Here is a 26,824-nt window from a genome sequence, read left to right on the forward strand (position 1 = left end):
ATTTTTTTGCTATTTTCTTGATGTAAGCTTCTAGTCCCATAGACCCTCATTGTGGTCTTTTGTTGGACATTAATATTATCTTGTCTTATCTTATCTTTGAAATCAAATCTATAAGTTTAGATTATAAATTTGAAATTTTTGTGGGTGTTACTAATTTTTACTTATTTTGTACTTTTGCATTCTTTGTATCTATATAAAAAAATTATATCAACAAGAATTTTAGTTTCTTAGCAAGAGGCTATTGCATCTCACTTTTGCATTAGCTTCAATCTTTTTCTTTAGAGTATAGTGAATCATAGACAATAGACTTAAGGTAACTTCTTCATAATACAATTATATTATAAATTGTTTTATGGATTTGTATAGAATAATGTTTTACACATGATTACTATATATATTTTTGTAGGTATTTCAAAATGTCTTCGAATAGAAGAGAAAAAACAAATATTAGAGAAATGTATGGGATAAAAAATGGAAGATATGTGCACAATATTTTGTAATACAAAATAATGACATAATAGTCATCCTCATGTGATGAACTTATGATAGGTTGTTCTTATATTCTTGCAAGTAATGTTGATTGTGAAAGAGGAGTTTAAAATAAAATATCATAAAAGATGTCAAAAAGTTATATTTTAAATCAATTTGAAATAATTGATGAAAATTCAAAAAAATTATATCTGATATGGAAGAACACAAAATCAAGATGAGATCTTGATTTTTTATATTATTTTTTAATATTTTTTATGTTTTGTATCACAATTTCAAATAAATATAATAATATATTTTGTTCTTATAATTATATTCTTTGAAATTTAGATGTTTTATTTTAAGTGATTTTTTTGAAAATCACATGTTCTATTCAAAAAATAGTAATTAGATCGTTCACAATACTTTATTAAGACTAATTATTTTATATTTAATATAATTTATAAAATAATATTGATAAAAAAAATTGAAAATAATTATTAAATTATTTAAATTTAAAAAATTTGACAATCAATATTTTCTTAAAACGTAAGATGAAGGTCACTAAAATGACCAAACTGTCATACAAATATTCATATTGATCGCACATACAACATTCTCGCCAAAAGTTTTAATTACTAAGTCAAAACTTCATCGCATGTACATGTTAAAGACCATTTTAATTAACAATTCAAATAATATAAACTTCAATCACGTGTAGAAAGTTTGACAAGGATGATGTGCGGTGAGGGAAATGTAGACATAATCAAGGTAGATAGGATATGAATAGAGTTATTAGTTTAATATATATAATAATTATGAGTAGTTATGAGTTCAAATTATTTAGAAAAATTTGAAAATTGAATATTCTATAAATTTGATCAAAATCAACAACATTTAATAAAAAGAGAAATTAGAAGTCGAATTAATCAAATTTGAAGATAATGTTAACAAAAATTATAAATCGAATCATGGAACACATTAAAGCTACTCAATAAGCTAATAAATAATTCATTAATTAAAAATTAAAAAGTGTATGTGGATTTTCACTAGTATAAAGAAATCAATTTAGAATTTTGCAATAAAATTTTATGAATCACAATAAGAAGTATAACTACCTAGTAGTAGTCTGAGAGAGAGTCTCCTAGAAAATGTTGAATGTCACTAACTAATAGTGCCTGATCCAAAATCAATTGCCAATTCATCTCGATGCACTGTACTTTACTTATTTTGTATAATAGCCTTCGTTGTTTATGCTTGAGTTCATCTCGTTGTGACTACTAGTATCTAATGTGCTTTTCATTTTAACATTGTCATTATTATTCAAATGTTGTCTATCACTCTCCTTTCATATGTCATAGTCCAGTGTGTAAGTGTGTTATCATAAGGAAAAGTTTTGATATTATATCAACCAACATAACCCTTCAAACAAACTTCCATGTTCTTTGCTAAGTTTGTTTCTTGTCTTTGATTTCAAGAACCCTAATGCACTAAAAACATCCTCATCCTTGATAGAACCCAATATCATTGTTTGACACAAGTCAGCAAGTTTGAAGAACTCTGAGTTTTCATCATGCAACATTGTGCTCTAACTTATTTTTGCCAAAGTCTTGTCCTTGATATCTCGATAGGTACAAACAATTCAAATTCTTAACATGTTCATACCATGTTGTTGCAAAATAGTTTCATTGCTTTGCAACCTTAGTTTTACATATAGCTTCTACTACTTCATTTCAATTAACTTTGAAATTGGTGATCTTACCAAAATAATTCACCAATTCTAGTAGCCTCTTATGATAATCTTTTGGATCAAGCATTCTTGAAAAATTAGGATACACAATAAGTGTGGCTCCTAATAGTTCCTCCAAAGGAAATTGAGTTAAAATATCTTATGAAACATCTTGCAATCTTCTGTGACTTGATTTTCATAGGACTCAAAATGTTGTTGAAATCTTCCAGTCTAACAAGTTCATCTCTTGATTTACTAGACTGTGCACTAAAAGACATACCATAGTGGAACATTAATATATATTGTCCACAAATAGAGACACATACCTCCCCACTATTATTAATCCTTAAAATGTTATCAATGTGACCAAATTTTGTAATCTAATTCCAACTACTAAATGCTTCATCATTTAATGGATATTAATTTAGATATTGATTATTGGTAGATATTATAGTCATTCTACATAGCATTGAATATTTGTGAATATATATAATTGTCTCTTGGGCTTATTTAACAAGTGAGTTCATTGGGTTCAACCAGGGAGCATACAAGCCAAAGTTAATAGTGTATCTAGCTACATCAATTAATCTATACAAAAGCTCATGAATTTGGACTATTGACTCGTGATGTTCTAGTTGGGGATTTATATAATGAGAAAACTCATCCCACAAGCTCATGCAAGGAGTATCATCTCGTTTCAACATCCTTAAGTAGATTGTTTCAATCAATTATTCCCTCGGCGAATTTCTAAAATTGTGCAAAATGCCTAGGAATTCAACAGAAGTATACTTAAATACCTTATCATACATATGCACTCAAATGTTAAATTAAGTTTGTGCGCCATGTAGTTAATGGGATCCAAATATAGGCAATGCCTATTTGTACTATAATGCATAGACCCTTCTTTTAACCTTGCATCACTAAAGCTTTGTTTTCTCCTGCACACCATTTTTTTGTAATTGTAAAGTTATCCATATTGGAAATTTTATTTAAATTTTTCTTAACTAGTTAGTATTGCAAAATTCTGCATTTTAACAACACAAAGTAGATGAGGTTGGTTGACATGGTTGTCTACCCTATACACATGCATACATATCCAAGAAGTATTGTCCACTGATGTAAGTTTATCTAAAGATCATGTAATATAATTTGACTCCTTTACTTATTCCTATAGACTAGTTATTTCCACTTCAGCAAGACAAGTTGAATTCCATACATGGATTACTAACCAATGAGTTGCAATATATCTTAGAACACTCTTAAGTTTTAATAATTCAACACTATTGTAATAATTTGTCATGGGACAAACCCTACTTAAAAGTTTAAAACAGTAGCCAATTGAATAGTTTTGGACTTATATCTATCATCCATATTTTATTGAGCTTCAAGTGAACATATGTGTTCTAGTTACTTCTTTTGTTTGTCTTAATTCACATAATATCCTTATGCACACTTGGCATGCATGCATTCTTCCTTTGTTTACTATCTAACCATTGAATGTTTATTTTTGTCTATATATCTTTTCTCATACATTTTGCCTTTATGCTTTTCTATTGTGTCCAATTTCAGCTATACATTTTAACTTAATAACTCTTAAGTAAAAATTATACAATTGCATTGTACTACAAGTTTATCTTTTTGTGGATTTGGCACTTCAACAATGAATGTGTTCCTTGAAACCCAGTCCATCTAAAATGTCCTTGTCATATCCCACTTGCACGCAAATTTTGTTGTTTTCTTCTCCTCTTTCCTCCATTGCAACAGTAGTGTCACTGACATTGTTAACAACATCACTAACATCTACACAAACAACATCACCGACATGCCAACAATAGCATCACTCAATTGTCAACTAAGTTGATTGTTTTAGTTTGACTACATTTAGTATCCATTGGAGCATTGTTTATGGTATAACATTTAGTATCTATGTCGATTAATGTGTCAAGTGAAAGTGTTGATGTGTGACTCTGTTTGATGGACCATTGAAGTATAACATTATATTATTACTTTTCTTATTTTGATGGCCTGCCTCCAATGATTTTAGGAATTATGTTGCTTGAAACTTCCAGCTAATAGAAGTTGCAAGACAAAATCTAATTCCTATGAAATACAATAACAAACCAAAAAGAACAGATATATAAATTATTTTTTAACAAGAGCTCTTTGTGAGCTAGAGTCCCTGCCTTTTGGGGTCATATTGGGTGTTGTAGTTGTCAACGTGTGTTCACAAAGGAAATACAATTGTATATGTGTAGCGTCCGCAATGATGTTGGCAAAGTTTTAATATTCATTGCTGTCAAGGGTGAGAGTTTCACGGTAGGGACAACTGTCATTAGATAATGATATCCTTGACAGTACTTTAGAAGCTATCAATACCTCCTTGAGCATAGTAAAAGATTAATTCAATAGTAAAGGTCATTCCCCAATGATTTCAAAAGGAATGAATGAATGCTCATAAATACAATAGCTTAATAGACAAGTTACCATTGCCATACACTACAAAACTAAATCAATATACATTACTCAATAGAAGAGAGACATTGAAAAATAAATTTACCAACAAATGACTTTCTATGTGAAATATCTATAACAAATTTGTAAATTATCTTTTGTTCTATATAATTTTTAAATTTTTTTTTTTTTGTTGAGAATTTAATTTGATATATTTATAATCTAGAAAAATTAATGAAATTTTTTATTAAGTCATCGAAGAAAGCTTTCGAAAAATAAGTTTAACAAGAGCTCTCTTGAAGTATAAATTAAGAAATGCAAACAATTCAATTTTAAATATTTGATCCTCTTGTCCTATTGATATAAAAAATTATATTAAAATATTAGAATAATTTTAATATTAGTATTTTGTTTATATTTAATACCAAAAGTTATAATATTTTTTCACATTGAATAAATTAAAATTATTTATTTATATTACATGTGTTATGATATAATAATTATTGATATATGAAAGAAATCATTTATTTATTTTTTAAATATATTATTAACCATTGACATTTTATATTGTTGATCTTATTAATCTTCAGTTTAATTAATTAATTAATTAATATAAAATTTTATTATATTAACAAATAGATTTTTAAAGAAAAATATTAAACTTAAAAAATAATTTCTTAAAAGATTGCTCTGAAATGAACAAGTCGCAAAAATGACCTAATGTGAACAAATACAAATGTAAATTAACTCACAAAGATATGTGCAAGTTTATAATATTTTAAATAAATATACACAAGCATGATTAACTTGTCTAGCTTATGTCCACATTCGTCACCAACCATTTCCATATTTATATATTTATAAATTTAATTTCTATGTTTAAAGTTGAAATGGGATTCGACACGTTATCTGCAGTACATTTATTACATTGTTATCTTCAACGTTTTTTTTGGATTTTTTTCCATTTAAAAAAAATTGATTTATGCCAAGGAATTGGCATGGGGCCAATTAGAAATCAGAAATTAGAATATTATATATGAATTTATAAATATTGTATTCAAAACCTTAGCTTGAAACAATATTTTTTATCATGAAAAATTAACACCACCCTGTTGGGGGGTCTATCGAGAACATTAGTTCCCTACCTTATACATAAGGCAGGGACTAATAATGAATACCATGTAAATGTTAACAAATAAAAATGTAAATGTTAACAAATAAAAATGGAAAATACTAAGTCCTAACAATTAAGCTGAAAAAAAAATTGAAATCAAAATGACAAACAATAGCAACTCAAAAAGGGTTTCATGGTCCCTTACAAAAGTCATGTTTGCTTAATAAAAAACAATAGCAACTCAAAATCTTAAAACTAACATCAATCTTATAACTTTTGTCACTTATCATTGAGTTCTCACAATGATATAGGTCATTCAAGACTTAAAATCTAAATAATTTCTGAGCAATTTGTGTCAAGAGTTCGTAGAAGTGCAAAACAATCATATATACAACAAATTTTGATTAATTGGGAGATATAAAATTTGCGAATTCAGGTGGGATTATGGTCATGCAATTTCGATTTTAAAGACAAACATGGACTTGTATTGTTGTTCAATAATACTTCGGGAGGGGGTGGAGGAATTAGGTCTAGCCTATCAAACAAAATAATTAATATTTCATGCTATATGGCCCCTTGAAATTCATCAAACCATGTGTCAATATTGGCGACTGCAACTATCCATCAATGTTTTCTTGCATTCATTCAGAAATCTTGGTTGAAATTAAGACTAAGAAATATTCATGTAATGGATATCCCCAAAATCTGCTTACAAGTATTCACAACTATATGGTAATTTTATCAAACACTTAGCTTGCAGTCTCTAATTTCCCGTTATGTGCTACAACCCTTATGGCTTAAAAGGTTTGTTTGAATTGTGTCATGTTTGGCATATAACATGAATATAGGGATTGAGAAGCACAAACACACATCACAGAAATAACCAACACACTATATTTATATTGATTTCTAAATTAATAAACAAGTGCAATGCCAACTCACTGAATACTCCAACAATTAATCTGAACAAACATTGTTTACATCAAATAGTTGAGGGCTTAGCCATTGCCTTGAGCAGCTCCAAATAGTATGTATTTGCTACAGAATGTGGTTGCTATAGTAATGTGAATGCTACAATGACGCCATTGCTACAGTGATGCAATTGCTATAGGATTCGATTGCTACAATAACTCGATTTCTACAGTAACTTGGTTGTAGTTGGAAATGCACCCAATTTGCCTAATAATGAAGCTAATAGCAATGAATTCCAAAGGCCAAACCCTAAGGGAATGACGTCTAGAATGCCACAAGAGAGGATAGATGCCCTCTAATGCCAAGAACGGATCTACAACTCACACATTGATTTCTTCTCACATTCAACCTACCAAATGAAGCCACTAACACTCCTTTTTATTCTTTCTCCAAGGGTCAATTCAATTCTCATGAGCAATGTGGGATAAAAGATGTGCAATATAAAACATATTAAAATAATCACTTATGTCCCCCTTAAGTGCCCATTTTGATTTGCACACATTTCCATAAAATTTAATATTAAAGTAACACTTTAATATTTTACAACTAAATTAAATGTTACTTTAATAATAATTCAGGCATAAAAATATATTAGCTATCGGACTCCAAACAACACAAGTGATAACTCATCAGAAAGCTCTTGCCAAGGAGTATCAAATCCAATCACCAAAACTAGCCTCCCCTGTGTCCCGTTGACTTACGAAAAATGGTAAATATGCCTGAGACTGAATAATTTAACTCCATTTTGGCTCAAACTAGAGATGACTAGGCCAAAACACTCTAAAATCCCTTTAAACCCTTCGTTATCCCTCAGGACCATGTAGAACTAGGCTAACACACACACACTTGGTCAATTGCTAAAGTAGGGACATTACAAACTATGTAGGCAATAGGGGCAAAAATACACTTTCAAAGTATTACCATTTCAACTAAATGGTGGTGAATAGACTACACATGGGACTAATATTGCATGAAAACTAAGTGATTGAACCACTTTGCATGATAATACTACTCACTAATTTCTCAATGCATCATGCCCTACATTTCATCAACTGGCCAATATTCACCACCAAAATTATCATTGCCCCTCTCTCCCCTCTCTTTCCATTTGTCTCTCTACCTTAAACCCTAAACCTTAAGCTCAATAGCCATAAGCTCTAAATTGTATACCCGTCTGTAAACCCCACCATTAAATCCCCATCATTAAAGCTCTACTCATTCCCAACCCCTCTCCCATACCCCCCACCTCTCTCCCTCTTACATTCTCCCCAATAGATGTGTGGAAAAGAGGAGATGGAGAACGAGGGCTAAGGAGGGAGAGTGAGAGATGTAGATAGGAAGTAACTGAGAGACCTAGGATGGAGACAGGTAAAGAGGTTAGAAGGAACATAAAGGTCCAACTGCATTGTCAACCAAGTACAATATTGCATGGGGTTAGTGAGCAACTACAACATCCAACAACATACATGTAGGTCATCTACCCTAGCATCTCTTCCATCAACGCTATTGAATAGGTGTCTCCCTCTGCATGCAACAATAGTTTATTAGTTCTAACCTACTATCTTAATGGCTTAAAAGTTAGGCTGACCCTCTTTTATCATGATCCATGGGTGAGGTAAAGAATCACAGATCAAGGAGAGGTACAAGAGGTGAAGTGTGTGAATCGAGGAGAGGTAAAGAGGTAAAGTGTGTGTGTGCATGTGTGTGAGACAAAGAGAGCATAAAGATGGAGGTAAGGTAGGCGAGAGAGAGAGAGAGAGAGAGAGAGAGAGAGAGAGAGAATTTCATATATGAGGGAGATAAAGAGATCAAAATAGAGAATGTAAGAAAATAATGGCACGAGTATGTTTATTACTTAAATTCCAAGCATGTTGATTACTAAAATTTTAGTAAAGGAAACAAAAAACACATTACGAAAAGTCGCTTAAATGTACATTTCTTGTATGTATTCTTGCTCTAAGATTGCATTTAACTTGTGTTTTTGGGTTTATGTGCATGTACACCTGTGTGTGTGTGTGTGTGTGTGTGTGTGTGTGCGCGCGCGCATATAAGTGCACTTTCACGACCCACACACGCATGCGGCCCACTACCCTACTGTGTGTGTGTGTGTGTGTGTGTGTGGCTTTTGCAACCCACACACACATGCGACCCGCTACCTTACTATTCGAGCGATGCACCATATAGACTTGCCTTGCGCAAGCCTAAGCCTTGACATGCCAATCCATATGATATGTGCCATACCTATTTTGGGGACAAAAAGGAAGGTGAGCGACAACTTTTTCAATCCCCCTATTCACTTTTTCACTTTTTCGTCCACCGATTTTGTGCACTCACCTCAAGATTTTAAAGTGAAATTTTAGAACTAAGTTGTCATCCAACTAAGTAAATAAGTATATTAATAAAAATGAAAACCATGATAGTCAAACGCTAACCCCTAAATTAATGTAGATTAGAATTGTCCAAAAAAACCATGATACAAATCTATGAAAAGATCTCCTAACTGAACCATAATGATCATTTAGAAAGAAGTTATGATTGTTAAATGTTAATTTTATTTACTTATCTTATAAACATGAAATTCCATAATGCTACAAAAAATTATACCAATTTTACAATCATATTATATATGATATCTTACGTCAAATTAGTACTTGTATCCTATTTTCGTCTCAAAATTTGTTTAATATTGCTTTTTCCCATTAATATTGCCTCAATAAAAATAAATACCCATTTCAAAGTGCTCGAGAAAATTGTTTATGCAAACTATATTTATAAAATTATAAGTTTACACGTACAATAATTATTAAACATGAAATAATATAACACACCAAAACATAAGCCATGTTCAATTCAAATAATATAAATTCATGTATCAAAATTTGATCTATATCAAATTTTTTATTTTAGCATAAAACCCAATTCTTTAGCAACTCTTCAACACAAATAGAAAGTGACATTGTGGAACTATTATTTCAAGAGTGGTTCATTATTGAAACATATGTCATTTAGCACAACTTTTTATTGAAATATTATATTGTTGGCATTCTTCTCATTCTTCTCAAGTTAAAACAATAACTATTTATTACCCTTAAAGGTTAGCTCACTTGTCTCATCTCTTGCTTTAAGTAGATCTAATTGTGGGTTCAGCACCTGATTATTATTATTTATTAAATTCCTTTTGATAAAAATTAATAATCTATTTATAACAACAATTAAAAGAAAAATGACCTGCACATAAAATCGTCTAGGGGAAGATATCCAGTAGTGAATCACGTCCAATATTCACTCAATTATAATGATTGAATATACCCATACTGGATCATTTATATACCAATAGTTGTTTTTTTTTTATAACTCTTTTCATCCATGATTGGTTCATTTGTGCACCAATACTGGTGATTTATGAACTACAATAATAGATTTCTGGACTGCTATTGGAGATTTGTGAGACACTACTAGACATGCTATGAACCACTATTGGTGATTCAATGGATAAATATTGGTGCAATGGAGGTCAAGTATCAGTGAAGACTTTATTTGGACCACTTTTTGACCGTTTCATGCATAACGTCTCCTATAGAGTGCATCATTATTGGTGAGAAGCTGAAACCTTAGCTATAAAGAGTTAAGCTGCATATGATAACAACAAAAAGTCGGAAAATGTCAACATCGTTTGGTACACCAATTGACAACTCAAAGTTAGCTATAGTCACCATTGGGTATCTTCCCCTAAATAAAAAATTTAAACTTTTATAGATATTTATGAAAAGTACTCCATAAGATAAACTTATCATGGTTCCAGTCAACAATAATTATTTTATGAATATTAAATATACATTCAAATTGTACATACATAAAATTGTCCGACATTTTCTTATATTCCTGTGTCATGTTATCTCACCTGTTATTTCCATGAAATCTGTATTTATTTCACGACAGCATTTCTGCACACAAATAAGTCAAACAGCTTAGAATGCTTTAGTTAGCATTACAAACTGGAAAGATAGATTTGCAAAGAACAGAAGTTGACCAAATAAATTACCTTGATCGGTTGATTTCTGAAAAGAATTAGTCATCATTGTGTGTTTCAACCTTACAAATTCTACCATCCTTCGTATTACACTTTCTTGATGTGTTTTGCAACCTTATCAATTCCACCATCCTCTGTACTATACTTTCAAAAGATGGGCGCTGTGAAAGGTCACTATCGATAAAAATAGTACAGAATGAAATCATGAGTAACTTGTATGAACTGTCTCAACAGCACATATAAATTTATTGATCTAAAATTACAACAAAAATTCAATGCAAGAAGTGTTTCTAAGCACAAATTACCTGTGCCAACAATCACAAATAAGTGCAGTCAATTTTGGATCTAATCCTTCAGGTATCTCTGGTCGACGGTCCATGAATCCTACAATTTCAATGACCTACAATGAACCAAACCTTTAAATCAGCAATTATCTTGTAAACTGAAACAAGTTTATCAGTGCCAGGGCTATGCAATTCAACTCCAAATATCTGGGATCGTTCATTCTAAATCACTCAGATCTGCATAATTCATCTTTACTTTCATTTACTTTTTCTATTAGTTGACAAGGCTCGTTCATCTCTAATTAGGCTGGCTTTGGCGTTTTTAAATGAAATTAAGTTAAATTAATCTAAGTTAGCTTATCTAAAGTGTGATTTTTTTTAAAGATGCATATGGCAATAACCATTGAACCTCACTTGTGAGAAAATTAATGGTGGTTTTACTTTAAAAATATTATATTGCTGCTTAAAACTGATGAATCATTAATTTATATTGTTGTAACTATATTAAATTTGAAATTATTCAACTTTTGATAAAAACCAAAGTAACATCATTTTATTTTTCTTCTTATACTTTAATTAATTTGACCGAGTTCAATTAATTTTATGCACGATAAGATTGTACTTAGTGTCAGTTCTGATGACCATAGTAGTGGTTGTATGCACGTATACTCCAGACATAGACATAGAAATGATTATAAAATGGGTTGTAAAAAGTCAATTTGGGCATCTCAGTATTATTACGCAGTGTTTGGCGTCTACAACCAAAGAAATGCTTATCAGAAGAGGAATCCTAATGACTGGTAAAATGATGGGAAAGCACTCTAGTTGCAAGTGTCAGTTCTGATGCCCATAGTAGTGGTTGTATGCACGTATACTCCAGACAGAGACATAGAAATGATTATAAAATGGGTTGTAAAAAGTCAATTTGGGCATCTCAGTAGTATTACGCAGTGTTTGGCGTCTACAACCAAAGAAATGCTTATCAGAAGAGGAATCCTAATGGCTGGTAAAATGATGGGAAAGCACTCAAGTTGCAAACGTAACTGCTGACTTGATTAATGAGTCTGTGAAAAAAGGTTGGAAAAGCAAGGAAGAAACAAATCGGTATTGAAGCTTGGCAGTTTTCATTCTTTTCTACGATTAGAATTTGTTGTTGTAAGGAAGGGCAACGGAGACTAATCAAAAGTAGTGCTCTAAATGATGCAAGCTCTCAATCTCAACGAAATCAGTTCGCAAGGTAAGTAAGGGAAAATCCATTTCATAGACCAACATCATTGATACCACTTGGACAAAGAAGACTTCAAGGAAGAGAAACAATTGCTCACTTGCAAAGTAAAACATAGTATGGCACCTGCAAGATGAAAAGAAACAAGTTGAAACAATTGCTCAATACTTGCAAAATGAAACATCGTAAGGCACTTGCAAGATGAAAAGAAACAAATTGAACAATTGCTCAATACTTGCAAAGTGAAACATAGCATGGCACTTGCCAGATAAGCACTCAAGCATTTGGCATCTTCAAGAGGATAAGCACCAGCCAGGCAAGACTCCATAGAAAATAAATCCAGATAAATTCCATGGAAAGTAAGGAGAAGTGCAGGTCTCATAACGCATATAGAAATTTCCCATCTTCTCAATATGCATGAGATTTCAGAGGCCAAAAGCCTCCCTACTGGGCAGTTATGATAGAAAATGGATGAAAAGAAATAACTGAATTCAATTGCATTTCAGTTCTATGGTGGTTATTACCTTAAAAACACAGGCAAGATGCTCGCTCACACACACTTCCAGAGATTAAAAAACAAAGGTTTAAATATGAGGGAAAGAATGATGCAATACAAGGAAATAGAGAAATTCATAAAGGCTTTCAGTATGGAACAAACCATCAAGAACCTTTCCAACTATAAGAATCACCATATTAAGCAAATTCTTCAAATCATCAGATACAGACACATGAAAAATTCACTGACGCATCACAAATTTGTCAACTTGAGGGACATGCCAGATTCTTCTGATAGATATGATTAATTGCACATCAGACATTGCACCTAGAAATTTTCTAAAATATGTTGAGTGCTAGTGGTGTCGAACTCAGGAGAAAGCCTTCAAACTTATGAACAAGCAGGCAAACTTTGGACCAAATATTGAAATGAGTAAAACCTCCATTTGTAACTCTACTAAACAAAAGGAGCTTTTCAAAGGTTTCCCAAAAGATAATACAACATAAATTGAACACTTACCCTAATACAAACCATACTGATTGCATTACACACTCCTATTTAGGTTGGCACTTCATGACTTTATGCTGGTCTGCAATATTCAAGGTCAATATAAATAATAACACAGATACTAAAAACTTGCCCTTATACAGAATACTTATTGTATTATGCACACCTATTTCGGTTGTCACTCTATGCCTTTGTGCTGGTTTGCAATATTGGGGGTCAAGCACCATATTAAAGTAAATACTTCTCCACATGAATGTCTATGAATATATTTTTACGATAAACCCTTATACTGTCATGTATGTTCAGTGATGGCTATTGGAATGCACCAAATCACATTAAGAAAATATATGTTTATATTAAGTTGTATTGAGTATGTTAGGATGATTGAAGAATGAAGCCAGTAGCATATGTTGAAGTTCAGCAGCTGCAGGAGCTATCTTCTAACCTGTGATGGTTGTTTCTATCTGCATTTGTCATCTTTATCAGTCATATGCCCGCGTAACTGTTGGTATTTGAAGAGCCATGTATACGTGGTTGTTGAGTCAGACAATAATTTTTTTGTGTCACAGTTTCTGTATATTCAAGTGTCACATCTTTTGAAACAATCATCAAAGACAATGGAGTCTTCTACTCCAGCTTATGAAAAGGCACTTTATTGCTAACTGCCATCAGTTCATGTGCCACAACAGCCAGAATTCAAACGGTTCTTCATTCTTGTTTATCAGCATTCTGAGAATTGCTTTACCTTTGGCTCATACACAATTTTGGAGTGCATTGCCATTCATTTTTGGTCTGATATCAGTGTTTACTGATTATCGTGAATTCCATTTTTAGCAGTGTGTTGTTATCTTGTGTATGTTCATCACAGGTCTTCTCTGGTCATTATCATTTGTAGCTGATTCACTTTGAGTTATCGTTTGTGAAGGATATTATTATTGTTTTTGGTTTTCATTGTTTCTCAGATGACAGACGTATTTGGTGTTCTTAGCATATGCTGGAGTACTAAGTGTTGTGAAGTTTCTCTGTTGTTTGATTAGTCAATAAATTTTGAAGAGACTACATTGTGTATTGTTCCTCAAGTACATGTAGTTGCAGAAATTAGGGTTTGTGTATTTAGAAAGAATAGGATGTGTTCTCAGATGTATTCTCAGAAAGAACAGCTGTAACCTTTAACAGGGCACCCTTTTACTTGCAAGGAAAGGCCAGTGGGTATATTTATCCCACTGTGGTTTTCATCTCTCATCGAGGGTTTCCACATACAAAACTCTTGTGTCATTGATGTATGCTCTCTTATGTGATCTTCTATGGTTTTACTGTGTTACTTTTATCATTATCTTACTGGTTAAAGGACTGGTAGTTAGAGTATTGATCAAAGTAGCTCAAGTTAACGATTTTAAAGTTCGTACTGATTTACCCCCCCTCTCAATATAGGTTTGGGACAACAATTGGTATCAGAGCCTTGGCCCTAAGAGTGAAGAGTTTAACAAATTAAAGGAGGATCTAATGGAAGCCTACAGACTGCAGAGACAGCTCGACGAAGCCTTTGACATCATTGAGAGTTTGAAGGATAAGCTAAGAGAGTCACTGACTAATAGAAAGAAACTCGTGAAGAAACTCAGTGAGAGTCATGAGCTCATAGAACATCTTGAGGAGCAAAGTAGATCGCATGAATTTGAAGAAGCCGTATCTGATCTCATGACTGATAACGAAAAGCTAACCAAGAAAATAGCACTGATGAAGAAGGAACATGAGCATACAGCTGTAAGAATGAGTACAGCTTAGGATGAGAAAGGCAATGCCACTCTGGCAAGAGTGAAGCTGTTGAAGCACTAAGAATAGCCCAAGACACTGGACAACAACCTGAAGAAGCATTAAGGACAAAAGAAGAAGAAGCAGCCCTGATGGAAGAAGAACATCACTTCATCAAACAAGAAAGCAGTGTTCTTCTTGAGCATGATCATGACAACAAAGAACGGATTTAAGTGTTGATCAAAGAAAGCAAGCAACTGGCTGAACAAGTGCACTGGTTAACTGTAGAACACAAATGAAAGAAGCGAGAGGACTAATGAAATCTAACGAAAGCTCTAGAAAGTTTGACAAACAACTTAAAGCTCAAAGGATGACCAAAAGCACAACCAGCCTACATTTGAAGGAATCAATAAGACTGAAAAAGGTGAGTCCTCTGGAATGAAGGGTCTAGATTCCAAGCAGCAAGGAAGAATATCATCAGGTGTTAAAAAACCTAACAAACTTACTTGTTACTGTTGTGGTAAAGTAGGACATGCGTCAAATATGTGTTAGCATAAGCAAGTAGTGTCTGGTATTCAGTATGCCTACGATGGTTACTGCAACAATTGCCACCGGTATGGACATTCCACATAAGAGTGCAGAGATCATTTAACTTTAGAAAGGATAGAAGGGTATTGTGACTATTGTAACAAATATGGACACAAAGACGGAAACTGTAGATCAAAGGCTCAATCCAATCAGTCGTCTTCGAAGACTGCAAGGCACATTGGAATGGACAAGAGTGTCATGAAAGTTTGCTCCTGTGGGAGCTATGGTCATCTTGCATCATACTGCAAGTTGAGGACAAGCCAAGAAGCACACCGAACCATGATGGAGCACCAGTATGACATGTTACAAATGTCATAAGATTGGACACCTTGCTAGAAACTGCTGGTCAAGAAAAAGGTCAAATTTGCAGTCCTCTAATAAGAAGGGGAAGATGAAGTTCATTACAAAGAACAAGGACTTTGCAAAGATTTGGACCAAGAAGAGTGTGGAAGCAGAGGAAGTCAAACCTGGAGAGGTTGTGAGCTCACCAGCAAATATGAAACTTTAGAGTCAAACTAAGCTATCATAGCTTAAGGGGTTATGCAAAAAAGACAAATCTAAAACCGGTCCCCATATCTAAACCGGTAAATCACATATTGTGATGCCAGAAGGTAGCTCAGTCATGGTCACCAGTCAAGCATGCTTTACATGTGACAAGACAAGTAGTCATCAAAATCATGACTGTTGGACGACATGGAGTAAAGCATTAACTGCACTGTGTGAGAGGTAGGTATAAGGTTTATTTACCATTGTAACCCTAACCGTTACTATTTTACCCTATGAATGGGCACAAGATGATTATCACCTTGTGAACTTGAAATTCTTGAGTTTTCATATCTGCTTAACTTTAGCTAACAAGTGTGATATCTTTGTGAGAATATTGTGAGATTCTGTGCAAGTGGAGAAAGGTGAAATAAGAACAGTGACGAAATAAGCCAGTGTGCTAAGTTGGAAAACAAATCACCAAGGATACAATGGCTGAAGAACTGTATAATGTGGAGTTGATCGATGGAAAGAAATCTGAGCCACCAGTTTACACACCTATCATGATGAACGCTAATGAGAAAGATATGTTAGGAGTCCTTTCTTTGCTCCCAGGCGATGTTCTCCTCACTCAGAATGTGAGTGCATTTCTAAAGGTAAAGATTAACGAGTTGAGTGACAGAGAAATTCATGAACTATATCAAATGATCTGTCACAAGGGAGTCTTGAACCCTCAATTCAAACATTTGGAGACAACTACCCTACATTGTTTTGTGGATATTCCTAATTTCTTCCACAATGAATGGGTTATACTTGTGCTAAGTAGGATACACGATCAGTACATATGGCTAGACAAACCTTGCAAAATCACAATGGATGTGATCTAGAGGGTTACACGGTTCAGTAGAACTAGAAGGGAGCTAATCACGAAGACATTCTTGCCAACGGAAGTGGCAAAGCTGACTTGATGCCACCATGACAGACGTATGTGCTCTGTGAAGGACATCACCAATGCGGAGACAAGGTTCAAAGCGATGGTGATCACGTACAAAATTTACTACTCAAGTAGGAGTAGCAGTGTTCCGAGTGGAGTTATGTATGGAGCACACCAGATCATCAATAATCTTGCAATACTTTACTTGAGTGGTTGGTTGCAAATGCAAATACTAGAAAATCTACGGAAGATCAAAAGGGATAATAGTAAGCACATTTTGGAATATGGTGCTATACTTGTGTGTATTTTCTTTTATTTTAGGGAAGAATTCCCTGGGCTCAAGAAGTTCAAGTGGAAGAAACAAAAACCTATCACTACTGAAATTACCAAGTTGTCATGTCTAACTCCACATTCGTTTTTGGTCTCTTTATTTTCACTTTTAAAATATCATTTCCCCCACTTAAGTGAATAAAGTGTTACATTTAATAATAAAGTGAAATAATAATTTGTACTTCAATTTAATAGTCACTTTATTAATAAATCATTTAATCTTCAGGCAATAAAGGTACTAATCAAATAGACTCGAATAATTATGTGATAGCTCATTGGAAAGGTATCGGCGAGATGCTCCCAACCCAACACTGAAATACCAAGAATATCGAGCTCTATTGACTTGATATAAATAGTATTTGGGAACCTTGCTGAAACAACTCTGATTGGCTTGAAACTAGAACGAAAAATTGAAAAATGATGGAGATGAGTTGTTGGAGGAATACTTCAAGAAATTCCAGCTGGAGATGCAACAAAGGGAGAGGATCCCTTAAGACTGGTAGAAGAGTACATGCAAGAAGTATGCTTCCTCACTAACACTAACAAATGCATGATTCAAGTGGTACAGCCACGAACCCATTGGTTGATGGAGCTACCTTATGAGGTTGAAGAAGTGTCAACTAGAGTTCATATTGAGAATTTGCTAGCAATGACCATTGATCCAAAGGGCAAGAGATTTGGAACAAGAGCAAAAATCAAGAAACAACACAAGAGGTAGCACGAAATAGCTGCAAAAAGTAGAAGATTGAAAAAGAGAAGTAAGAATAAGAGTCAAGCCTCCAAAAGGATTATGAAGAGGAAGTTGAGGAGGAAGAAGTAGAAGCAACCAGCAAAGTTGAGGCTAGTCCTCAACCAATGACAAAAGGTGGGATTGAAGTGGAATCCTCACTTGAACTTAAATTGGCAAGGGAAATCACCTGGAGGAGTATCCCAATCAGTTTCAAACTCTCGATGGTTGAGTTCTACAAGAAAGACGAACGAGAAGGAAACATAGAAGGCATCACCAACACCGGAGAAGGGTGTGTGAACAGAAGAAACAAAGGCAGAGGATCTAAAGTTGCCTAGAGAAGGTAACAAACTTACTTTCAAATATTTATTAAATGATATCATGCATAATTGAAATTATAACACCTTAAACAATAAGTTTTCAAAGTTTAATTAATGAACCCAACAAGGAAAAAATAGTTAGTGTTGTTCTATTAAGTATGAGAACCTTTAGTAAAGCACCAAGAGACATTAGACCATTGGTGCCCAAAGATCTATACACAATAATTAGACAGAAATGGAAAGAAGGAAAATGCGACCCGATTACACTGAGGAAGAAAGGGTGACTGATCAATGCTTACAAGAAAGATTTCAACATGCTAGGTAATGTGACCCTAGTCATCAACGGTCAAAATAAAGAAGCATATGAAAATGCAGAAAAGCAATGGACAAAGACTACAAATCAACTAAAGAGTACGACACGAAGAGAGAGACAAGTCAAAAGCAAGATGAACAGGAGATTCGAGAATGCAAAGGAGTAATGCCTAAGACTAAGAAGCCAAATAAAGCAAAGGAACAAGGAACAAATAAGGACTTTGATGAAGCAAAGGTTGAAGAATTACCATAGGCACAAGTGGTAAAGGAAAAGGAGTCGAGAAAGCCAAGCACCTGAAATACAATAGACTCCACAAAGGGAAGCAAAAGAAATAAGACAAGCCAGAGAACTAGTGAAGGTGAGGTCACCAGTAAGACCAGAAGCAAGCAAAGACACCATGGATACCGAACAAGAGCAACGTGCATAGGGAATGGAGAAATCCCTTGAGTTAAAGACTAAAGAAGAAATAGAAGACTCAACTGTAAGAGAAAGCTCTCCAATTTTGATGGAGATACCAATGAGAGACACCAATCCAATTGAGGAAGCTAAAAATGTGCAAGAAATAGAAAAGGAGAAAGATTAAGCTCCTGTAAGGGAAGTCATGCCTAAGAGACAGCAGCAGCCAGAGAAAAAACCAACACCAGAAATGGTAAAGTCCACCCATGAGGACGAAGCATTGGTAAAACAAGAGACCCCAATAGTAGAGCAAGTGGGGAGACAAGATACTTCCTAGTATCCTACTAAGAGAGAAAAGACGCTGACAGAATCAAGGTTGTCCGGAATCATGTCAAAAGGACAAAGGGGAGTCAAGAAGACAGACATGGGAAAAAGAAAATTAGATCTAAAAGAAGAATCAAATTTGCATCACAAAGATTTTGAGTGTCACTGATTGGCAACCGGTTGAAGCAGATGGAAAGGTTGTAAGTCAGTATAACCACTTGTAAAAGCATGCACTGGTTAAGATGTGCAAAGATGACTTAGTCAAAGTCACAACAGGGAGACAGGCGAAGTGTACAACAAGTCGAGGATCAAGCATGGAGGATCCTTAGTGATGTGAATAAGAGAAGGACGGTAAAAGGAAGTAAGGTGACAACTTTCCCAATCAAAATGGCTATAGGATAGAAGGGCAGAGGCTAGTCATAGGTTGACCGATGGACAGGCAGGCCTACGAGGCTAGATACCTATGTATAGGTGTTATGGGTATTTTGTGACATGCTTGTCTATGGGATTCAAATTTTGATTTCATGATTTGAGTGTAATGTCCCCACTTTAGCAGTTGTTTAGTTGTGTGACCATTAGCCTAATTTTGCATGGTCCCGGAGGCTAACGAAGAGGTCAATGGGATCCTAAGATGTTTTGGCTTAGTCATTTCCAATTCGGGCTAGAACGGAGTTGATTTACATGGTGTTGGACAAGCTTACTATTTTTAGTAAGTCAGTAGGGCATGGGTGATGTCAGAATTATTGATTGGGTTTGATGCTCCTCGATGGGAGCTTTCCGACGAGCTATCACTCATATTATTCTGAGCCCAATTACTATTTTATTTTAATGCCTAAAATTTATTAAAAGTAATATTTAAATTAAATGTGAAAATAATAAAGTGTTACTTTAATATTATTCATGTTGGGTTGTGTGTTGGAAAAGGGAAGCCCAAGGGAGACATAAGGTTTTATTTTATTTTATTTTATTTTAGAACACTTTATCCTACATTGCTTGTGAAAAGTGGGTCGACCCTATGAAGTAGAAATAAAAAGGAGAGCTTGTGGCCCTTGTTGGGGAGGTTGAATATGAGAAGAAAATGGATGTGTGAGTTGCAAATCGGTTCTTGGCATTGGAGGATATCTATCCTCTCGTGTGACATTCTAGACGTCATTCCCTTGGGGTTTTGCCTTTGGAATTCATTGCTATCAACTTTATATCTGACAGATTGGGTGCATTTCCAACTACAACCAAGTACCTGTAGCAAGTTACTATAGTTGCCGAGTTATTGTAGCAGCACATCACTATAGCAGTCGTATCACTGTAGCAGCCAAGTTACTACAGCAAGTTACTGTAGAAGTTGCATATTGTTTGCAATAGGTCATTGCAAGGGCCACGCCCTCAACTATTTGATGTAAACAATGTTTGTTTCGATTTATTGTTGGAGTATTCAATGAGCCAGCTTTGCACTTGTTATTAAATTTTGGAAATCAATATAAATATAGTGTGCTGGTTATTTCTACAATATATGTTATGCTTTTTCAATTCATATATTTATGTTACATGACAAACACAACAGGATACAGAAAACCTTTTAGAGCCATAAGGGTTGTAGCATATAACAGAGACTGTGAGCTAAGTGTTTGATAAAATTACCATATAGTTGTGAATACTTGTAAGCAGATTTTGGGGGTGTCCATTACAATGGTATTAGAGCTATAAGTCCTACCATCCTATGGAGGTCTTAAAGGGATTTGGAATAGTCAGAGAGAGGGAAAAGTTTGACAAAATGTCAAATTTCTAAAATCGGAATTAAAAAAAAAAGCTAAGCATTTATGTTTGAGCATGTGACAGGGGCCTTATAATTTCCGCAATACCAGAGCAAGACAAAATAGGATTTCACACTTGTAGAGCGGACTGTCTAGTTCATCCATACAGGTGGACATACAATCCAGTCATACAGACACAGAGGAGATATTCTTTGATCAGGACAGCAATATGGGTGACTAAGATGACAGGAACACAGGATAAGGCAGAGACGAGAATACTAGTCCAGAACAGGGGGAGGTAATGTTCAAATAGTTATTGGATACATTAGAGCAGGGGCAACGTATACAGCAAGAGTAGAATAGGCAAATGGACATGATGTTGTAGCTTATGGCTAGACAGATGGGCATAAATATTAATCTAGGTGATGCCAACAAAGGAAACAATAACAATGGGGGAAATGATAACAATAGGGGCAATGATAATAATGGAGGCCGAGGCAACAAGGGTCCTGAGAATAACATTAATGGTAATAATGGACATGGCAACAATGGGAATGAGGCTGATAACTTTAGACATGTTGCACGCCTAGCTTGAACAATAAGCTCTAGACCTCTTCTACCCACCTTCCCACCCAGAGATCCGATTCAACCAGTAAACGAACCGCAGATTACCGAGTTACAGGATCAGCTCAAGAGGGACTAGAAGGCTAGTGGACTGGAGTTTCAGGCAGATATTTCCCTCAGAGATTACATAGAAGTAAGGATAAGACACATGCCTAGAGCAGAAGGGATGAATCAAAACTTTGAGCTAAGAAAGAAAGTTGGAAAACTTTCTTTACCTTATTATGATGCTTCAGGGAAGATGATTGCACAAGCTTGGGTGCAAAAGGTAGATACATACTTCCAGCTAAACCCAATGCTTGAGGAGGAGGCTATCAAGTATGCAGCTATTCATTTGGATGGTCCAGCGCATGAGTGGTGGCACCATGGCATGGTAACCATGGGGCATAATCAGATCACATCTTACGAGGAGTTCAATGAGAGACTCATAAAAAGATTTGATACCAAAGATCTTGAGCTACAGTTTAAAGAGTTGGCACAACTCAAGCAGTGGGGATCAATTGAAACATACATCAGTGAATTTCAGAGGTTAGTTGTGTTAGTTACAGATATTTCAAAGAGGAGATTAGTAGTGCTATTTATGGATGGACTCTCAGATCCCTTGAGGGTTTGGGTCAAGGGGCATGACCCAGCAACAGTATAGGAGGCTACTAAGAAGGCTCATGACTTAGCACCTTCTTCTTTTAGGAGCAGATTTCAACCTAGGGATTCACATACGAAGAAGGATAAGGAGAAGGACAAAAACCATTTTCACTGGGAGGCTCAACCAAAAAGGGATAATAAGTTGGATAATGACACCTTGAATGAGTTGAGGAGGAAGAAGCTATGTTTTCATTACAGAGAGCCTTGGGACTTATCTCATAAGTGTCCTTTCAAGGCTAAGGCAAATCAAATGGAGTATTTCTCAGCAGAGGAGTCTTAGTCAGAGAGGAAGGATCAACACTCTGATTCAAACGAGGGTAGCACTATAGAGGAGAGCAACATTCCTGAGGATAAGAATTCATTGGCATGATTAACGGAGGCTCAGAAGGCAATCACATTTAAGGTTAGGGGTACTATCCAGGGGCAAAAAGTGATCTCACTCATTAACACTGGGGCTACACATAATTTCATAGATGCACAATCACTAGCCAAGGGAGGTTTACAGACCGAGGAGCATGTTGGGTTTAGAGTCATGGTGGTGAAAGGTGACAAATTATTATGCACTCGGAAGATATCTAACCTTCACATAAAGTTTGGAGATGGTATGAGGTGGAGGATGAGTTCTATGTAGTAGACATGGGAGATTATGATGTCATCCTCAACATGACATGGATGGCCTCTTTGGTTGAGTTCACACTCAACCTAGCAAAATTGGAGATGAGGTTTCAGCATGAGGGTAGAATTGTTGTACTTAGAGGACTTTCAAATGGGAGTTGCAGAGTAATCTCCTTGAGGAGAATGCAGAGACTGTTTCGACATGATGATATAGAGTAGGCAGCAAAATGCTTCACTATACCAGCCTCACAGGAGCCACAGGTGAAGAGTCATCCACTAGATATCTAGGAGATACTTGATAGGCATGCTAAAGTTTTCGGTGAGATTCCACATGGGGTTCCTCTTGACAAAGGGATAGAGCATGTTATTGAGCTCGAGGAGGCCAAACCAATTATGATTACTCCCTATCGTCATCCTAAGAAACACAAGGATGAGATAGAGAAGGCGATTAAGGATTTGTTGGAGATGGGGCATATTAGGCCTAGTAAGAGCCCCTTTGCTTCAGCAATAGTATTGGTAAAGAAGGATGGGACGATGTGCATGTACATCAATTACAGGGCATTAAATAAAAAGACGATTAAGAACAGATATCCCATCCCGTGGATAGATGAGCTGATTGATGAGCTGCATGGTGCATGCTTCTTTACGAAGATTGATTTACAGTCAGGGTATCATCAAATCAGGATGAAGGTGGAGGACATTGAGAAGACAACCTTTCGGTGTCACTATGGCCGCTTCGAGTTTTTGGTTATGCCATTCGGGCTAATCAATGCCCTTGCTACGTTCTAGAGTTGCATGAATCAGGTATTTAGGGGGCAGCTCAGGAGATTTGTCCTGATTTTCTTTGATGACATTTTGGTCTTCAGTAAGACTTAGGAGGAGCATTTACAAGAGTCACTATATGCCAAAGAATCTAAGTGCAAGTTTGGGTTGACTGACTTACCATATCATCAATGCAGATGGAGTTTGGGTAGATCCCAAAAAGATTAGAGCTATTGTTGATTGGTCTACTCCTACGAACCTCGCACAACTTAAGGGGTTCTTTGGTCTCTGCGGGTTTTATAGGAGATTTGTTAAGCGATTTTCACAGAGTGTTGCACCCTTGACAGACCTTACCAGGAAAGGGGCCTTCGTATGGACAGGCGCAGCTCAAAGATGCTTTGATGATTTCAAGAAGGTGATGTCACCATGTCCAATATTGGCTCTACCGAACTTCACAAAGCCATTTGAACTTCATTGTGATGCATCAGGTGATGGGATTGGGGCAGTCTTGATGCAGGAGAAACATCTCATTGCTTTTGAGTGTAGGAAGCTCCGTGGAGTGGAGAGGAGCTATTCCATCTATGAACAGGAGTTGTTGGCCATTATGCATGCATTGGCCAAGTTTCCGTCCTACCTAGTTGGGGGGAAGTTTGTTATCAAGACTAACCACAACAACATCAAATACTTCATGAGCCATTGTGACTTGAATGATAGACAACAAAAGTGGATTACGAAGTTGTAGGCTTATGACTTTGACATTGAGTTTGTCAAATGAAAGAAGAATGTGGTGGCAAATGCTTTATCCAGGAGACCTCATATTTGTGCTCTAGCTGAGATTACAGAAGATTGGAGAAATAAGATTATAATAGAGTATGTGAGGGACACTTGGGCTTCTGGAGTGATTGCAGGCACCATACAGGATGATCATTATGTGGTGATGGACAAATCGATCAAGTTCCAAGGAAGGATATATTTGATTCCTTCATCACAGTTTAGGGAGGTAATATTGAAGGCATTTCATGATGCACCTATAGTTGGACATCCAGGGGTCTTTAAGACCTATAGGTAGATCTGCGAGCAGTTCACATGGAAAGGGCTCAAGGATGATGTTCAGAAGCATGTTAGGGAGTGTGCAGTTTGTCAGCAAAATAAGGTAGAGCACACGTATCCTGTAGGGTTGTTACAACCTTTGCCCTTTCCGGATAGGATATGGGAAAGTATTTCTATGGACTTCATCAGCGGGTTACCACGAGTACAGGGGAGAGATTGCATCTATGTGGTATTTGACTGGCTGACGAAGTTTGCTCACTTCTTTGCTATTCCATCCACCTATATAGCAGCACAGGTGGTCGATCTTTTCTTCAGAGAGATATTCAGGTTACATGGGCTACCTAGTTTCATTATCAGTAATCAGGATAGTAAATTTATGAGTGCTTTTTGGCAGGAATTGTTTGGGTTGTGTGGCACAGATCTTACACCTAGCACTAGTTATCATTCACAGACAAATGGGTAGACAGAGATTGTGAATAAATGGGTGGAAGGATATATGAGGAACTATGTGACTACACAATAGAGAGCTTGGGTTAAATGGCTACATATGGGAGAATACTGTTATAACACCACTTATCATATGTCCATCAAGATGACTCCATTCATGGCACTGTATGGTTATGAAGCACCTAGCTTCATGGATTTGGTTTTAGGGGATAGTAGAGTGCCCAAAGCCAAAAACTTCTTGCAAGATAGTCAGGATATTTTGAGGGTGCTCAGGGAAAATATACAATAGGCGCAGAATCAGCAAAATTTGTATGTTGATCAGCATCAGATAGAGCGCAGCTTTGAGGTTGGGGATATGGTTTACTTGAGGCTACAACGATACAGACAGTCATCACTCAAGAAGAGCGGAGTAGAGAAGTTGAAGCCTAGATTTTATGGTCGCCACAGAGTGATTCGCAGGGTGGGCAAGGTTGCCTACGAGATTGAGCTTCCAAAGGGTAGTCGGGTGCATAATGTGTTTCATGTGTTGAGGCTTAAAAAAGCCATTGGTCATAGAGTTGTGCCTTCTATAGATTTTCCACCATTGGATGAAGAGGGGAAGCTTGTATTGATTCCTGAGGCTATTTTGGATACTAGGGAGAGGACTCTACGAAACAGGGTGGTTAAAGAATATTTAGTCAAATGGAGAGACCTGCCAGAGGAGGATGCTACTTAGGAGAGTGAACAGGTATTACAGAAAACAAGACTGAGATTTCTTGAGGACAAGCAATTTCAAAGGGGGCAGATTGTAATGTCCCCACTTTAGTAGTTGTCTAGTTGTGTGACCATTAGCCTATTTCTGCATGGTCCTGGAGGCTAATGAAGAGGTCAATGGGATCCTGAGATCTTTTGGCCTAGTCATTTCTAGTTTGGGCCAAAATGGAGTTGATTTACATGGTGTTGGGCAAACTTACTATCTTTAGTAAGTTAGTAGGGCATGGGCGATGTCAAAATTAGTGATTGGGTTTGATGCTCTTCAATGAAAGCTTTCCAATAAGCTATCACTCATATTATTCCGAGCCCAATTACTATTTTATTTTAATGCTTGAAGTTTATTAAAAGTAACATTTAAATTAAATGTGAAAATAATAAAGTGTTACTTTAATATTATTCATGTTGGGTTGTGTGCTGGAAAAGGGAAGCCCAAAGGAGACATAAGGTGTTATTTTATTTTATTTTAGAACACTTCATCTCACATTGCTTGTGAAAAGTGGGTCGACCCTATGAAGTAGAAATAAAAAGGAGAGCTTGTGGCCCTTGTTGGGGAGATTGAATATGAGAATAAAATGGATGTGTGAGTTGCAGATTTGTTCTTGGCATTAAAGGACGTCTATCCTCTCATGTGACATTGTAAACGTCATTCCCTTGGGGTTTGGCCTTTGGAATTCATTGCTACCAGCTTTATATCCAGCAGATTGGGTGCATTTCAGCTACAACCAAGTTGTGATATTGCTATCAGG

General features: G+C 35.5%; 1 protein-coding gene across 2 annotated transcripts in view; it reads right to left on the reverse strand.

Moving 5' to 3' along the window:
- Window positions 1–9,910: 9,910 nt before the first annotated feature.
- Window positions 9,911–26,824, reverse strand: part of LOC149574783 (uncharacterized) — a 171,891-nt gene continuing 154,977 nt past the window's right edge. Inside the window, exons 15-18 of one of the 2 annotated variants that reach the window (XR_016360094.1) lie at window positions 11,070–11,164; window positions 10,777–10,938; window positions 10,636–10,678; window positions 9,911–10,364 (exon numbers count right to left, since the gene is read on the reverse strand). Coding sequence is in view for 1 of the 2 variants with exons in the window: in XM_089814612.1 (XP_089670738.1) it covers window positions 10,803–10,938; window positions 11,070–11,164 (231 nt within the window). In the remaining variant the exon portion in view is untranslated. Of the gene's footprint in view, window positions 10,365–10,468; window positions 10,679–10,776; window positions 10,939–11,069; window positions 11,165–26,824 lie in introns of those variants that run through there. The other variant, XM_089814612.1, reaches the window with a different exon arrangement.

This window comes from Cupressus sempervirens, chromosome 2 (assembly GCF_028749045.1).
Source record: "Cupressus sempervirens isolate cs-2001-9-10 chromosome 2, ASM2874904v1, whole genome shotgun sequence".
NCBI classification, from domain to species: Eukaryota; Viridiplantae; Streptophyta; class Pinopsida; order Cupressales; family Cupressaceae; genus Cupressus; species Cupressus sempervirens.